Here is a 17,642-nt window from a genome sequence, read left to right on the forward strand (position 1 = left end):
AACCAATACCATGGGTGTTCAAAGCTTTACTGCTAAAACCATCTTCTGAAAGAAAACAATCGTAAACAATTCCTTAGCCACAGGAAGGCAGGAACTTCTCCCCTCCCTTGGCACCCATCTTGCTCCCCTCCTTCCCTGCTAAACAGCAACAGTTCATGACTTCCCTTTGTGCCTGAACGAGCCTCACACAACTCCAAGGCAGCAGGGGATCAGGGGCAAATCCTAGGGAGCTACTAGAGTGTCAGGTGCCCCTGAGCCTCCTGCAGGAGACCTGTTGTGTGTCTGTGTTTCACTTAGACTCAAGGGGGAAGGGTAAGAGAGAAGCACAGGTTTGAATCTTAATTCCCACATTTACAACTGCACAAGGAACTGTGATTCTGCAGGTGACTGCCAGTCCCTTGCCAGGGGTTACCTGGATTTGTTCTAGTCAGGGTTCAGTGCTTTCCAGCTGTGATGGCTTTCAAGTTACTTGTTCTCCTGAGGATGTTTGGGACGAAGAGGAGCCCTGAGGCTCGCTCAATGCTCTCAATGGGAACCAGGAACCGTTCCAGGGGGATTTTATCATCCACAGGGCTGTTGGGCATCACGTAGGAGCGCAGCTCAATCTCCCCACTCTCCTTTTCCAAAATGAGCACCTTGAAGAAATGGGTGGGGACCGCCACGTTGTTCTTCCCAATCACCTGGTACTTCACATACATCTTCCCATCGGCCTCCATCCTGCACCAACAGCAGCATCCCAGGTTATCTCCTAGTTTGGTGTCCCAACAACCCCTAAGTAAGCTCCCACCCACAGCAGGCAGCAGCTCTGCTCCTGCAACAGGGCTGTGAGACATGGCTGGGGCAGAGGCTATGGCATGGTGAGGGTGGGCTGTGCATTGGGGTGCTCCCAAATCCCCTGCCTGCTGGCTCTCTGACAGCTTCCAAGCCATTTCCTGCTGCTGAAGAGATCTCAACATGAGACAGCTGCTCTTTGATGCTACGTGGAGACCTCTAAAAATAAAGATGTGTCCTTAAGTGGAGAAGCAGTCCATGACATTGAAGCTGAAAGCTTTATTCTGCAGGGATGGGGTCTGCAGTCTAATCTGGCAATCAGCTAATCTACTAAATTGTTAAGGACTGCAAACAAAAACAAGCTGGTTATACTGCAGATCAAGAATCCTACTTGACTCCTGAAATAATCATCTGGATGAGAAACACATAAACTAATCCTAAGGTACCTTTCCACAGAACCTCTGTGCACAGCTGGTCTCACCTACTGCAGGGGCCCTTAGTAGGGCCCTCAGCCTGTTTTCCTGTGCCAGCACAATCCATCTTTTGGGCGCCAGTGCAGCTCAGCCCTCGTGTTTACCTGGGCAGGAAGAGGGGTCCTGTGCAGACGTAGACATTCCTGTTGTTTTTTGCCAAGCTTCTGCAGTACTTCTCAAGGTTATTCCAGGCATTCTGATTTAAATGAGGATTCTAGAAACACAAGCAGTAGAGTCAGCTGCTGGGGTATTTCCTCACTGCTCAGAATCACACCACCTGCGTTTTCTGTAACACATCTCAGAGCCCCAAGCACTTTCTACAGGAGATGTCCACTATCACCCCTGCTTTGGGTCTGGTTTGCACACCCACAACAGAATCCATTGCCTAAAGCTGCCTTTCTTTTTTTTTTTTTTTTTTTGTGCATTTGTCCACATAATTCTGCTCCTGACAGGAACTGCACTGAACGGGGTCTCATGGCTAGAGAGGCACATTTGCAGCATCCCTACTGTTAAACTTATCAGGAAATTCGGCACCTCCGAGTGCCTTCGGCCCCTCTCTGCCCGATCTGCCGCAGGCACAAACACAGCGACGCTCCCGGGGGGGGTTCCCGCAGGGAGCAGCGTCCGCCCTTCAACGGGGGCAGCCCCCGCTTCCCCCGCAGGGCTCGGGCCGTACCTGCGGGGCGATGTTGCTCAGGTAGAACGTGTCCCGCATGGCCTTCTGGCTCCACCTGTGGTTGGCGGCGGCGGCCAGGTGCCCGCGGTCGAAGCCGCTGCCGCGGTAGTCGGCGTTGGTGGCGCGGTGATATTCGTGCACCGAGTCGTCCTCCTGGAAGTCGCAGGCGGCGCGGTCCGAAGCGCCGCTCAGCGTGTCCCGGTTGAGCTGCTCGATGACCCAGAGCGCGCTGCGGCTCCGCGGGTCGTAGCACAGCACGTAGGACTCGCGGCTCCGCAGCTGCGCCAGCCCGGGCAGCCCGTACTTGCTCAGCTCGGTGCGCCCCGAGCCCGGCGGCGCGGGCAGGCTGGCCGCTGCCACGGCGGGCAGCACGGGCAGGCGGGCCAGCAGCCCCTCGGCCTCATCGCCCCGCTCCCGGTGCCCCCGGCGGGCGAGGGCCGCCCCCAGCCCCGCGCCCACGGCCAGCGGCAGCACCCACCGCGCCCTCAGCATGGCCGTTCCACAGCGGGGCCGGCCCGGCCTTAAACGGGCCGCGCCTGAGCCCCGGGCGGCCGCGCTGACCCGGCGGCATCGCCGCTTTAAGCGGGAGCGCGCACACGGCGAGCGCCGGGAGGAGCGCGATCCCGGGCGCGGCCCCGCGGCACAGAGCGGCTCGGGACGCGGGCACAAGGACACCGGGCGAGGCGGGGACACCAGAGCCAGGTATTCCCGGGGAGGGAAAAGCAAAACCACCGCGGAAAGGAGATGGAGGAGGGGGAGCCAGGCTAGTTCTGCAGGGCTCTCGCAGCTCGCTGTGCTGCTCTCACACCTATGGACACCGCAGCTGGAAGCTGGGGCAGCCCCAACTCCCACTCACACCAACAGCAGAGGTTTGCACAGACATCCGTTTAGTTAAAGGAAACGTTATAAAAATAATGTTGGAAAAAAGAAACACTAAAAAAAAAAAAAAAAAAAAAAAAAAAAAAAAAAAAAAAAGTTGTTTTAGGGTTATAAAATGTTCACTACACTCTTTTCTGGCAGTTCTTCCCAAATAAAGTGGGGGGAAAAAAAGTGTTATCTGTTCCTTTCTTTGGGGAAAGGGCAATTTAGAAGACTGCTCCAAACAGCTAAAACAAAGTCACTGACATTCCTTAAGGAAAACCAGCTTCTGATTCCCAAACACCCCAGACTCCCCCAAAACAACTTCTGGCCTTCATTCTGCTCAGTGCCAAAGTGCGAATAATTCTAGGTCAAGTCACAAAATTCAAACCCGAAATCAGTCTCCTGAGTGACCACCACCAGCAACTTGATCTACCTCACTGGCAAAGCCACAAAGTTCTACAAAGCTTGAACTGCAGCGAGGCGCAGGTAGAGCAGAGCTCCCCTTCCCAGGGAAGGCTCATCTCTTCCCACATCCTGGAGGGTCCTGTTCTCCCTCCCAGCTGAAGGCGATTTCCCTCTCCCCTGTCTGGCAGTAGTCCTGCCTGTGAGGAGCACATGGTAAGAGCTATTTAAACATCCTCTGTGAGATAATGGGTCCCCAAGGCACCCCACACTAACACCTCCCACCCTGAAGATCAGCTCTTTCAGCAGGCCAGGACTGTAAGAAACCAGAAGCAGAAACATCTCAAGGCTGGAGCAGGTGTTACTTGGCCACACAAGCAAGGAAACACCAGTTAAGTATCATCTCACTTCAACAACAAAAATAGATCACCAAAAACCTTTGAGGAATGAAGCCAAGGGAAACACGAGGAGATTCAAAAGCTGGTAAAAGGTTAAGACTTTCTTTTGTCCCCTCAGAAATCTGGTTTTGCTCTTAAAGAAAGGAGAAAGTCTTGGAATAAAGAAACAGAAGTCCCAAGACAATGAAAAGTACCACTCCTTTCAACAGCAGGACAGAAGTTCTACCACACAGGAAGGAAATAAGCAGGAATATAAAACAGCTTTTTATGTATGGAACAGCCTGTCTGGACGTTTCAAAGTTGTTGCAAGTTCTACCCAAGAACTCAAACAGCTTTGGCAGCCATAGTTTGGATAAGGCTACAGAATTTACCCCAGAGATCCATTCCAGCAGCCAAATCTCATCACATCCCTTTAAACCACTGCAAACTCCTTCCAAAAGCATTCACTGTCACCCCCTGATGCAAGGTGACAAAACACGAGTCCTTGGACACCTAGGAAGGGAGAAGACAGCACGACACCTGTACTGCCACCTCCCCTGGGCCTTCCCCAAGCAGGATGGTCACCCTCAGGGCCCAAAGCTACGCTGAAAACGTGCACAAGTTCATCTCCAAGTAATGCTTTCATCCTGATTTGCCTGCTGCCTCCTCAGGTTCCAGCTGCTCAGAGCAGGAACACTCATGGATGGTCCTGTTGCCAGTGAGAAATTGCAGCAGAAGGGAACCCTGCACTTGCCAGGGGAACCCGGAATGAACAGCCCAGCACAGGATTACAGGGAGACGAGAGCAGAGTTTGTGCATGGAATGGGAAAGCTACAGCAGTATTTATAGCAGTTCTGAGGCAGAAGTGTTTGGAGCAGGTACAATTCTGCCTAAGAGTGGGAGCCTCTGGTTCTACATTTGTAGGGAACCTTTGGGGCTCTTTGACCACACGAGGTCTGGCCAACAGTGCAGGTACCCAAGAGCTGAGACATAAAACCACCTGGAACAGCTCAGAAATATCCATCCAGTGCCTACAGCAGCCAGGATGTGTCATCACACTGCTCTCCTGGTCTACCTGTTCCATTTTTCTTGGAGGAAAACTATACCCTCGAGAAAAGATTGCAGCAGAGAGGGATGCTGTTGCCACAGGTATTAATTACAGATTGCTTTAAACCTTAAATTGCTCTTGCAACACAGCAGCAACACATGGCTGCACAAGTGCTACTCGAGCATCTTCTCAAGAGGCAAAGATTGCTTGGGATTGCCAATAAGAACATGGGTATGTGCACCAACCTGTCCTGCCATCTCCCCACGCACCTCGGTGAGAATTACAGCAGCCTGTGAAGGCCTTCAGTGAAGGGAATAACACCAGTAAAAAAAGCTGAAGGCTGCCAGCATCCCTCCTGCTAGGGCAAGTCTAGGCCAGCAGCAGCTTAAGCAGATCTTACAAAGACAGACTGACCTTTAACAAATCAACACCCATAAATACCAAAAACTGCAGTGTCCAACAGCAAAGGTGAGCCAGCACAGCACGGAGAGAAAGGGAAAAGCACATTGGATTAGTGTTTGTTCACTGAGGAGCTTCTGCACCACACAAGCACCTGGGTGCTGGCAGTTTCTGTCTCTGAGGGTTAGGGTTTCTGCTCAGCTCGATGCTGTGGCAGGTCAGCAGCTCTCCCTGTGGTTTGTCTCAGTCCCTGTTCACCTGAGCCCGTTCGAGTGTATCTGAAGTGCAGCAGTTTCTCCCTCGGGAGGAAGAAGTGTCCAGCTGTGACTGTGACTCCAACAGGACCAGGACAGAACAGTGGATCAGCCCCAGCAGTCAGCTCATGAGAGATGCTTGTGTGCCTGCTGGATTGTGCTACAGAAGGACTCTTACTGCAGACCAGAAATGTCTCTTCCTGGCAAGTACTGTGAGACAATAGCAAGGTTACTGTGACCAGACCTTAATGCAAGTAGTATTATTTAAGCCACTGAGGCAGAAAACTCCAGTTCTGTGCCTATATAAGCCCCTAAATACATCTGTCTTCATTGCACATGATTAGGTGTCCATTTCTTGTGTTTCAGAATCCTGATTGTAGCTGGATATGCTCCAGTTCAGAGCAGCGTGAGGCCTCCCTGCAGCAACAATCCTGCACTAAGGCTGTGCGTAGTAAGGCTTGACTTGGAACTACACTTCACCAGGGAATTAAAACCACCACAGTCTTGCTTTCAAGGAGACCTCATTGATAAGGCGGTTCTGGATTCAGGCAGTTTGAGTGCACAAAGCCACCAGCTGTCACCGTGTCCTCCCACCTCAGCTTCCCAAGTCTCTTTCCCAGTCAAAGGAGTGCAAATTGCCAGGTAACCTTCACCAGAAAGTGATGCAAGCTTCTTCTTCTTCTTCACATGCCCCAGGGATGGCCAAGTGCAGACACAAGGGAGGAGAATCCAGAATCTACTCGAATGGCAGAATGTGTGACTTCACTGGAATACATTCTATTCACAGGAGGAAGATCCTTCTATCCTCACCCACCAAAACTCACTGGACTCTAAGTCTGTCCTTTCCCCGTCAGAAGTTACTCCGTGTGTTACTTCCACCTGACAGGAGTCCATCCCTTCAGGGATATGCAGACAGAAGGTTTCTTTCTCCCCAAACTCAAAGTCATTAAAAAAAGATACAAAGAACTGCTTTTGGCAGCAAAGAGGCATTTGAGATGAGGAAAAATCTGGAGTGCAGGACCCAAGTAGATGGGGAAATAATCAGTCCTTGACCTAATAAATAGAGTAGAAGGAAGTCTTCAAAGTGGCCAGTAGCCCTAAAAAAACCTGAAGCCTTGCAGAGACCAGTAGGAGCTTTAGTGCACCACACTGCAAGGGGCCATCTCTCAGCATCCACTGCCACACAGTTCTCTGACAACTTTTGTTAGGCCCATGGATTATTTGGAATCTTGAAGTTCCTTTGCCTTCTTCAAAATCAGATGAACATCAGAGATAGGATAATCCTATGGCAAAGAAACAAAGGGATTTCAGTGACTTCCCAGCATTCCTGATACAGATTGTCTCGCTTAAGCAAGGCAAACCTTGATAACAAAGTTCTTGTAACACACCATGTTCAGTTACTCCTTTAACAGCTACAGTTTCCTGTTTTGTAACTGATCAAATCTCACTACCCTTCCAGAAGGTTTGCTGTTGTTTTTTTCACTTTGTCCTCCAAGGGCACAGTAACCTGGCCTGCCAGAGAGCCTTATCAAAGCCAGTATCTTGCACAGCCCAAAGCAGGAACTGGCAGAACGTGAGATATCCAACTGTGCAGTGCAGGCGTTTCCAACCTAAGGCTCTCACAGATCTCAGAATTAAACAAAACCTGTTGGCCAAAAAACTTAACAGTGTTACATAACGTTTCACACCTTTGCTTGAAATTATTCTTTTTTTTTTTTTTTTGCAAACCAATGGAACATTAGAAACCTCTGATCTATGATAATTTTTCTCTAGGGTAGAAAGGGTGCATGTGCTAAAGACTCCCACTTCCAGTAATGAGAGTGCTGTAAGACCCCTGCAGTTTTTCCTGCATGCAAACATCACAAATGTGATACTTGTCTTGAACCAGGCATACCCTCCCACCCTCTCACATACTGTCATCCTCTCTCACAGTACTATTTTAAAACTTTTCCAATTGCTCTCTGCACCCACTCTATTTAATTCGTACCTGTAGCAGCCTCATGTTCAGAGTGAAGTCTCCTTCCAGCAGCTGATCCCGGATTAGTCTGAAAAATGGAAATTATTCCAGCTAATTTTGACTCTTTACAAAGAAACTTTAAAACCTGTAAAAGCTCTTCACCAGACACCCTAACACAGGCCTACAGAAGACTCCTGGATCCACGGAAGAGAAGGAGAGGAAGGCTGCGTGTGTACTTACGTCAACATGGCACAACAGACGAGCAGGAGGAAATCGAAGCGCTTGTCGTCGGCAAAGAGCGAGTCCCAGATGCGGATGACATCTGGCAGCAGGAACTCTTGGGACAAGAGCAACGTCAGCCAGCGGAAGGCAAAGAACTGGGGTTTGATGTTCTGTTCTTGCTGTCAGACAGGCACCAGGCAAACAATGAATACGTGCTCCCGGCCAGCTCCCTACAGGCAAGAGATGCACCCCGTGTTTCCATCCCCGTCTCCTCCCCAGCGCTGCTCTGGGCTCCCAGCTCATCCTGCAGCAGCAGGAAAACCTCTGCGTCCTTTGGAGACTCTCCCATTCCACCCTGACTGAGAGATTTTCAGTGCAGCCACACTCCACACCTACAGCCAAGCCAGAAAACGCTCTCTGTCCACGACATGGAGTAAAGGAAGCTTTTCTCCCTAAAGGCACTGTTTGTGTTCCATTAAACCTGCCAAGTACAATTTTAACGTTCCCATTTCAACAGCATTTTATCTGCAAAGCTGCAGCCCTCCACCGCTAGCACAGGCACTGTTTGTCAGGATTTCCTCTCCTTTCCAGAACCCTTGTATTTATCAAAAGGTTTACTATTCACAAAGAGAAACAAAGATGGAACAGAGTTCACACTGATGGTCAGTAAAACATGCTGTAAGCACCTTTAGCCTGAAGCCTTCCTGTTTTCTGATGTTAAATCCAAGGTAGCACAAGTTTAATCAAGGTCAAACAAGTTCAGGATTCTGCTGGTACTCTTAAGGACCAGCTGCTGCATGGCCAAGACCATTTCCTGCCAGCCAAACATTAAGCAGTTTTTCTCCCCACTGAATCAGCTAGCAGCCAACACTGTGGGCTGTGTCACTGTGCTGATAAACCATCTTCTGGATTATAAAACAAATATATCCGGGCTTTTCTAGATGGGAAAAAGATCTCAGTGTAATTTGGTCAAGGTTGCAGTAACAAGAAGAGCTTTCCCTTCCAAGGTCTCCTTGGATTTTCACACCAAATGGATTATAAGAAGATGTCTGTAATAAAAGCCGCCTTCTACATGTTCTACAAAACTCACACAAACCCAAAGCACTTGAAAACCTTTGGATGAAAGGGAACAGTATAATTTGGCTGCTGGGATCATCCAGCTCACTGGATTTCACTTCTCCTCTGGAATGTCCTCCACGGAGTTTAAGTCAGTGCTGTCAGGGCAGCCAATGGCAATAGAAGCGTGGGGGATGTTTTTTGTTTTGCTCTTAAAAGCAGAAGCGATTTTGGTAACGTGGAACGCTGAAAAGCCTACAGCAAAACCCATGTTTTGACTGATCTCTACAAGAGAGGAAAGACTCCAGCTCCAGCTATGCAGGTGAGCAAGGATCATGGCCAAATCCCTTCAGACTCCCAGCTGGCAGCTGTGCAACAACCATAGTTTGCTTTCAGAGGCAGGCAGGGGAGGAAGCCTTGCTGTGTCAGCTCGCTCTGGGCTCACTACAAGGAGAGACTCTTTCAGCTCACAGATAAGAGTCTCTCTGCCCCACAGGCAAAGCCCTTCTTACACTCTCTGAGCTCTACTCAAGCACAGTTTAACAAAATTTACATGCACTGTTTAGCCACTCCTCACATCCCACCCAAGACCCAGAGAAACACCTGGCTCCTCACCAGTTTCAAATACAGCTCCACATCTTTTTCCTTCAGGGTGGAGTACACCTTCTCCATTTTGTAGGTAATACCACACTGAGAATCATCCAGGCTCTTAATGAAGTTGTCCCGAATTTCAGCCATTAGATTGGTAAAGCAGAAAAATGTGTCTGCTTCAGCATGTTCTGAGGAAAGAAAATAAGAACATGGGAGAATAGAGGAAGCCTCACTGTGAGAGATACAGAGCTATGAAGTTATCCTTGGTCCACAATCTGGTTGCTGTATTGGATTTGAAGAGTAGATCCCACCAGATTTTGGCTTGCTTGGTCTGGGTCAAGGCTACACCACCTTTTTTTTTTCTTTTTCTTTAACCCAGGAACATCTGCAGAGGCACTGCAGATACTAACCGTGTCCAACACAAGGTCTTCATGACACGAGGTCACAAAACAGTTATCTGTGCCCAAGAACATAATCTGCCACCAGCACACACCCTCAGAGCTCCTGTGAAGCAGAAGCAAGACGCAAAGTCCTCCCTTTCCATTTTGTCCTTACCATCTATATTTGGTACAAGGAAACAAGAGCTTCTAAGGGAATTTTGAGTTTAACAAACAAACACAAATTGCTAAAAAATCCTCACTTCTCATGTCCTCACCACTCCCAGCCCATTCAGTTCCTACCAATTCCCCGAAACGCCTCATGGCATGCAGAGAAGTCGCGGTACCACAGCCACTGCTGAGCAATCAAAAGGCTTCCTCACCTTTCCATTCACTGTTAGGGTCAGTAGCAAAGGTGTAGTAAAGAGGCCCCACGATTTCATTCATGCCCTGGACATAGGCTATGCCGGGGTTCAGCTTGGCATAGATGAACAGGATCCGCTCCACCACTTCCCAGTGAGCTTCGCAGCCGTTGGGCAGAACTTCGTACTCGCTCAGAGAGCTGGGGGTGGTTTTAAGAGGGGAGCTCACCTGGAAAACAAGGCTGAATCAGGATAACCAACTGGCACGGATCCTTCAGCACATGTGCAAGGTTGGCTTTTAACACACACAGGCTCCCCAAAAGATCTGGGCTGTTTATACCACATAAACCAAGATGAGCAACTCTGGGAGCACACAGGCAGATGAGTCCTGGTGCTGGCTGTCCCTGAAGAACAAAGTCTGTGCAGCGACACACAGTTCCCTCTGAATCATTGCACCACATGATCTCACACAGTAAAAACCACAGCAGTTCCACTTTCTTACTAGCATGAGGGAAGGGTATTGATGGTGGTAGGAGAAACCACCTTCCCCAACAGCACATGTGCTGTAACACTCATGAAAAGGGAAAGAGACCACACATTTTAACAGATACTCAGCTCCTCTCCTAATTCCAGGTTTGAGATCCAGTTCTGGAAGACTACGGAAATTTATAATAAATTCATAGTAAAGTAAGCCTTCAGTGTTTTGTTGCCATATAGAAAGGCATATATCAGGCATAAAATAACTTCTGACTCCAAATTGTACCAGAAGTCAGGTAAAAACAATCCTTAAAATTAAATACATCTATAATTCCCTACAGTCTGTCAGGCACTTCACCTGGTTCTACAACATCCAGCCCTCAGAACACTCAGTATCTGCTGGGGTGTTTCCTTAATCCCACTGCACAAGCAGAAAGAGAAGCAGAAAGAGAAACAGAACAGCCCAGGAATCACCCTTCGCCTTCCCAATCCAAGACCTCACGCTGTGACAGGGACAGCCCCAACCCAGAGCTCACATTTGTCACCCCACTGCGGTTTCGTGCCACCGTCTGCGACTTGAGCGTGGTCTGCTCCACCCGCCTGCGCAGGGTCTCAAACTCGTTCTGGGGGTCCAGGATTAGCAGGCAGGGATAATCCGTGGGGCGCTGGAAAAACGCCATGTCCGGGTACAGCCTCCTGGGATGGACACAGAAGGAAATCAGCAACAAGAAGGAAGTACGTGCCCCATGTTGAGTGGGAGGCTGGGTTTAATATTAAACTTCGCTTTCAAAGTACAATTTGTTGACCAGACCTCTCGGGTTCAGAAATCTGAGCCTCACACACCTGACATCTTTGTCTATCTGGAGGAGCACTTCGTTATCCTTGAAGTAAGTGTTCCATCGACTGTCTGGATTTGGATTGAGAGGCTAAGGAGAAACAACAGAAACAGAACAGGAGTGTTTCACACGTGTCAAAATCCTCAGTACAGATACAGTGATTTAACAGCTCTGCTGTCACTCTGCCATCAGCACAATCTGAGCACATCAGGGTCATTTTTTTTCTCTCACATTTTCAATCCCTTTTCACTTGTCTCTTCAAAAGTTTGTTCCCAAATCAGGCTGGGTTTTTTTTTTTTCCCTCTGTTAACAAGATTCCTGATTTCAGCTCCAAACCATGGAGATGGTATTTGGACTTGGGGTAAGAGTTATCCACCCACCCAATACTTTGATGTTGTGGTTCTTCTCTCCACACCAAGATCCACACAAAGTTAACAACTAACCAAGAAAACAACAAGCTACATTCCAAGGGATTCAAAGATCACTGTGACCTGCCGGTGTGGTTTCACAGACATGACAGTTTTACACCACCAAGGCTCCAGAGATCACAGTGGGCTGGGTGACTGCAGGGGAGGGAACGCTCAGAATGGTCATGGGAGCAGCTGTATCACTTTACAGTCTCTTCTGATCAGCTTCTTCACTCACTCCTCCCACACACACACTCCTAACAGCACTTTCAGAGTAGGAGAAAGCCAAGGCATGCAGGAAATAGTCTGTTCAAAAAAATAACAACCCAGCAGCCTTATACTAGAAATAATCAACTCTCCTGCCTTCCACACCACAGTCCAGCTTGACTCTCCTGCTTCTTTTCTATCCTCTGAGATCCAAATCCACTCATGGACCCAACTTCCCAGGAGAGCATCTCCTGGCTCCAGGAACCTCTTGTGAGTCTCTCCCTTTCCCTAGGAGACCCACAGGTCTCCCACAGGCAGGCAACCCCAAAGGGCAGGAGGAGGGAAGTGCACAGCTGGAAACAGCTCTCTACAGAGCTACTGGTGCTTTGAAAATAGCTCATACTCAAGGCTACCATGACAAAAATGCCAGGCTGGCACCTGGGAACCATTCCCTCCCTCTGGCAGGACAGAACAAATGGGAACAGAGCCAGGAGCAGCCCAGGGAGCCAGAAAAATCCCCAAGGAATTTTCTGCAGCACAAAGGCTTAGCAACACTTACGTGATCTTCTAAGGTCACATCTTCCCTTGAAACACCCAGGTTGGCTTTGGCAATCCCAGGCTGGATAATCATTTCTTTTAGGAACTGGGAATACAGGTCCCTTAAAAAAAAAAAAAAAAAAAGGAATTTTGCAATGAGGAAGGTAAGGTCAAGGTGAAGACACAGAGGGAGCTCAAAGAGATGTCTCTGTCCCACCCTGCTCAGCCAGAAGGCATCTGATTTTCTCTTCAGTGTAATTGAAGGGGTCAGTCCAGCAGGCAGCTGGGAGAACAGCACATTTCACACAAGAACAATTTGTTTAATGAAAGTACTTAATTATTTAAAGACTATTCTCCTTCTCTGCAGATATCTTTAGAAATAAAGGGACAAGTACCAACATCCTCACCTCTGTTTCTTCAGCAAAGAGCTCCATAAGGCTTTCTCTAAAGGGAGGTAGTTGAGGAGTATCTGCACAGGAAACAGGTGAACAGGAATTAGTATTCAATGAGCTGTCACACCTGCAGGATGAGCAAAGCAAACACAGTGGCTCCAACTGGCTCTTGGAAAATACTGGGAGTTCTCTCCAGAAAGCTGAGTACTCTGCTAAGCAACATTCAGGAATATTTCAGGGACTGGCTTTCAACACAGAACTATTTGTAGGACTGATCAATAGCTAGCCTGACCGAAATGCACTGCTAGCTTGAAACTGAGGCTCTTCACATGCAAAGTGCTGATCTCCACAAATTACTGCTGACTTCTAGCGGCTTTTAAGCCCTGGGTTTATTGTTTGTTTGTTTACAAATTTAACCGCCAGAAAAGGCGCAACTTGTATTTAACCAACCGAGAGCATCACTCGCAAGAAAAAAAAGCACCCCAAGCAAAACCCACCTTCCAGCACAGGCAGCGCAGCCCACCATCAAAGGGAATTCCTGTGGAACACCAGGCAGAGAAATAACCACGTTAGCCCATCTCTCACCGCGGGTTGCTGATGTCACCTCACAAACAGGCCTGGCAACACTCTTCCTCCCCTAGGGGCACGAAGTTTCCCCAGGGACGCTGCCGGGGTTATCCACAGTGTCTCCCACGGGGACACCCCGTGTCAGGCGGCACCAGCCCGGGGCACGGCCATGCCCGGAGCCCCCTCCCCAGCCTGGGGCCGGTCCCCGCGGCACTCACCGCTGAAACACAGCTCGCGGAGCTTGGTCAGAGCCACCGTGGGTTCGCCGAGCACCTCCTGGAAGTCCGCGATCCTGAGGGGAGCGAAACCACGGGTGTCATCAACGTCGGTACCTCGGTACAAGCAACCCGAGATCCCCCCAGAGCTCCCAAACCCTCACAGCCCCCGATTCTCGAGAGCCCCCACCCCGCGCAGCGCAGCCCCGGCAGGGTGGGGAGGGGAAAGAGCCCCGTCCCTACACGGACCCCAACACGGACCTGCTCTGGTGCAGCCGCGACATGGCGGCCCCGGCGCCCCTTCCCCGCGCGCCGCATAAACGCTCCGGCTGGAAACGCTGCCCGGGGAGGGGGATTCGGGATGAGCCCCGCCCCGTGAGGGCGTGCTGAAACCGCCCGCTCCGCACGGCCCGTCCCTGCGCTAAGCCCCGCCCCCGCCGCCTCAGGCCGCCCTTCCTGAGCCCTTGGCCCCGCCCCGTCAAAGCCCCGCCCCGGCCCTCGCTCTGTCCCGCCCCGTTCCATTCCACCGTCCGCTAAGCTCCGGCCCCTGCCCGCCTCGGGGCGCTCGCAGAGCCCCGCGGGCCCGGTCCCTGCCCGGTCCCGGCTCCCCGCGGGACACGGCCTGGCTCCCTCCCCAAGCACCAAGCGCCAGGAGAGACGGGCTGGAGCAGCCGGTCCCCCAAGCACTGAGGAAACTCCTGGGGTGGTCGCGTGGTCCCGGGCACGCTCCAGCCCATGCCAATGGCAACCGTGAGCGGGGCCCGCGGGAACGGCCCCCCTCAGTGAGGGGGCGCGGTGGGACCCTGGCTGTGCCGCGGCCCCTGTGCGAGGGACAGGCCGGGCTGCCCCGACCCGTGGCGGGGAGGCCCTGCCGGGACGCCGCGGCCAAGCTCTGCCCCGCGCGGTGACGTCAGCGCCTGCGCCGCGTGGCGTCACGGCCTCGTGACGTCACTGAACGTCCCCGTCCCCGCCGGGTCCCCGCTGACCGAGCGTTCCGGCCGGGCCGGTGTTTCCGGGGAAGGACTCGGTGGCGCTTCCGGCGCGGGCGGAGGAAGTGACGGCGGGTTTGTTGACAGCGGAGGCTGCGGCGGGGGGAGCGGGCCCGAGCAGGACGCGGACCCCGGCCCGCCCCGGGGAGCCGGGACCAGCCGGGACCAGTCCCCCATGGCGCCAGGTGAGTACCGGTGCCCCCCTGCCAGCCCGACCCGGGGGCACCGGCAGTCACTAGTCTGGGCGGGGGGAGGAGCGGCCGCCCCCGGCAGTGCCGAACGGTGCCCCCGGCACGATCCCCATCCCTTCCCCGGGACTGTCGGGAGCAGCCGGGCCCCGCCGGGCAGGGCTCCGGCCCGCGGCAGCAGCTCCGGCGCTGCCCGGCGAGGTGACCTCTGAGTGCCTGGGGGACGAGAGAGGGCTCGGGTTCGGGGCCAGCGCTGCCCGCGGGGTTGGTAGAGACCATCACGGGTTGGTGGAGCCCCGGCGCACAGAGAGCCGTGACCAGGGACACCGGGTTGTCTTCTTGGGCAGGCGACTTATGGAATGAAAATCCATGATGTAATTCAGTGAGCTGAAGGAGCATCTTCAATGCAGGCAGATCAACACATTCCCCGGCGGGTGCGAGCTGTCTCATTTACGATGTCAGTCTGGCTGGCTGACAAGTCTGGGAGTTGCAAGCTTTGCTGGGACAGAGGATCGTTCGATCTCCTCCTACTTCACTTTCCCTAGTGTAAGAAGGGATGGCGTTTCCCCACAAAGGCAGCGATGACCCGTCAATTAATAAAATCACAGCAATTTGCAGCTGCAAGATGCCAGCTAAAGTGACAGTGCACTTTCCCTTCAGAGCATAACCTGTGCCAAACTCTGCATTTCCATTACATTTGTAATTCTGAAGTCGCTGTAATCAGCTCCTGTCAGTGCACATTGTTTGCCCTCTCCTTGGACGAGTCCCTGATGCTGGAACAGTCAGCTCTGCCAATCATTTTTGTAGCAAGAGCTTAAATGTTGTATGGTTGGCGTGGAGCCACGGTGAGTCAGGCTTGGCTCCGGGCACTGCCTGGAGAGAGGCTGGGAGAGATGATCAGTCTGAAATCCAAAGGAGAGGATATTGGCAGTGGCAGCCCCAGGAGAGGTCCCTGGGAGAGCCTCACATGCCAGCGCAGCCTGGAATGCTGTAACAATGGAGATGCAGCCTGGAAATGAGGAATACTTGCAAAGAGGCTGGTGGGTCCTGGATGCTGGCGATGGGCTAGGTAGAGCTGCCTGTACTGCACCTGGTTTTGGGTCTGTGCACGGCAGGAGGGTGCTGTTAGTGCACAGAGAGGGCAGCACCCATAACAAGAGTCCATGGCTTCTGTGTGCCTGCTCCTGTGGTTCGGAGGAACTCAGTTCCTTGGTGCACTAAGATGGAAGCAAATCCGCCAGAGAAACAAATTGGAAAAAATACTGGCAGCTGAAGTTCTGGTCACTTTTCAGTTCTTGCTTTTGAATTTTCAGCATATTTCATGCATCTCTCTTTAACTTTTCCAAAACCCACATGGCACCAGGCAGCTCACTGCTGGAAAAGCACTGGTGGCAGTCACTAGGCAGCTCCATCCTGTGTGAAGCTTCCTGAGGAGAACAATTAGACAAATGTTAATGATTTTTCAGCCTCTGCAGTTCTTTTCTTTTTGTCACTCATCGAGTTTATAACTAGAGACAGTATTGACCAGGGCAGCTATTGACACTCTTACTTCCCTCTCTGCTGCTGAGGTGTCACATCTTCAGTCTAAGGAGGGAGAGGCCAGCTTGTGTTGTGTTCTGGACAAAAGGTCACAGCAGCTGCTCAGATACTAATAAATCAGGAGGATGAAAGCTTTTCTTTGGTCTTATTTCACTGGGACAGTTTAACCATTCTTGATATTAAACTTCTGCATGGGATTGTGTTGGTGGATCACGGGAAGCTCAGAGCTTAAAGGGCAGCTGATTTCTTCAGGGCTGAGATCAACCGGCTGCATTGTGCTGGTCTCAGCAGAGAGGGAACAGAGGCTTGTCAGAGCCACAGGAAGGCAGTCCTTGCCCTCTGGTGCTCTGAGCTGCTTGGACAAGTCCCAAGCACTGGCTGTTTCCAGCTGCACGTGACGATAGATTGTCAATGGGAATTTGTTTCCGAGTTCTCTGGCTGTCAGTAGTAAACAGTGGAAGAACACTGGCTGCAGGGATCTCCTGTCTGATGGCACAGGGGAACTGGTAAGGACAGCAGAACATGCTTCCCAGCTGGTTCAGATCTTCCTGTCGATCTTGCCTTTCTGGAAAGATTCTCTCCGGCAAGCTTCAGGCAAAATCTGCAAGAGGGACTTGTTCTGGAGGTGAGGCCGATTCATCTCCAAAGCAGACAGAGGACAGCTTCCTCCCACCTGCATTCCCTTTGCCAGGATCTCCCAGCCAGGGAGACAATACTCTGCACTCAGTGGCCCATTTCAGCCTTGACTTCTCACCTTACTTAACTCCAAAAGGTGAGAACTGTGGATTGTGGAGTTGCTCCTTTATCAAAGTTGAAACCCCTCCATTTTCACTGATTGCACCACATGCACCTCAGTGGAGCTATTGTGGCACTATCGAGAAGTCACAGTTTTATGTTCTTCTGACTCCCAGCTCAGCACTCAGTGACCAAAAGAGCAAGTTCCACCTTTAACACCATGATTGGAGAGTTTAAAGTATAATTTTTATGATTGCTGAGGTTTTGGGGGGGGTGGGGCAGTGTTACCTTTTAGAATGATTAAGCTGAGGAATGGGAGTTAGACTCTTCTGTCTTGTTCTGATACCAGAGGAGTGAAGGAAAGAGAGAGCAGCAGAGGCTTTAGAGAAGCAGAGAGCTGGTGACACACAAATGTCCTGCTATTTGCAGCTGCAGGATAAAGATCAGAAACGGAATATGGTTAAGGACATTTTGCAACAACTTCTCCAGCAATAGCTGCTCAGCTGTGGTGCAGAGAATAACAACTACCACCACAGCATCAGTGTTATCAGGGCCAGCAGGGACAGACTTATTGATAAGACATAAGTTTTATATTAAAAAAAAAAAATTCAACACAATTTTCTGTGTCTGTGGAAATATTTAGAAAAGTTTAGGTTTGCTTATAATGTGATTTGACCCCTTGAAAGTGAAGACTGTTGGTCTTCAAGCTAACTTTTCTGATAAGCCT

General features: G+C 51.1%; 2 protein-coding genes across 2 annotated transcripts; both read right to left on the minus strand.

The window, feature by feature from the left end:
• Positions 1-11: 11 nt before the first annotated feature.
• ENDOG (endonuclease G) lies at positions 12-2,412 on the minus strand. Its single transcript, XM_040082892.1, has 3 exons — positions 1,921-2,412; positions 1,349-1,458; positions 12-717 (listed from the first exon to the last, which is right to left on the minus strand). The coding sequence occupies exons 1-3, from the start codon at positions 2,410-2,412 to the stop codon at positions 435-437; spliced, it is 885 nt and encodes a 294-aa protein (XP_039938826.1). The 3' UTR covers positions 12-434.
• Positions 2,413-3,664: 1,252 nt separating this feature from the next.
• On the minus strand, positions 3,665-13,888 carry TBC1D13 (TBC1 domain family member 13). The gene is made up of 12 exons (XM_040083333.1): positions 13,726-13,888; positions 13,468-13,541; positions 13,180-13,220; positions 12,698-12,759; positions 12,313-12,412; positions 11,147-11,229; positions 10,840-10,999; positions 9,848-10,055; positions 9,112-9,275; positions 7,459-7,619; positions 7,249-7,306; positions 3,665-6,544 (listed from the first exon to the last, which is right to left on the minus strand). The coding sequence occupies exons 1-12, from the start codon at positions 13,746-13,748 to the stop codon at positions 6,479-6,481; spliced, it is 1,200 nt and encodes a 399-aa protein (XP_039939267.1). The 5' UTR covers positions 13,749-13,888; the 3' UTR covers positions 3,665-6,478.
• Positions 13,889-17,642: the final 3,754 nt, after the last annotated feature.

Source organism: Hirundo rustica, chromosome 20 (genome assembly GCF_015227805.2).
Source record: "Hirundo rustica isolate bHirRus1 chromosome 20, bHirRus1.pri.v3, whole genome shotgun sequence".
NCBI lineage: Eukaryota > Metazoa > Chordata > Aves > Passeriformes > Hirundinidae > Hirundo > Hirundo rustica.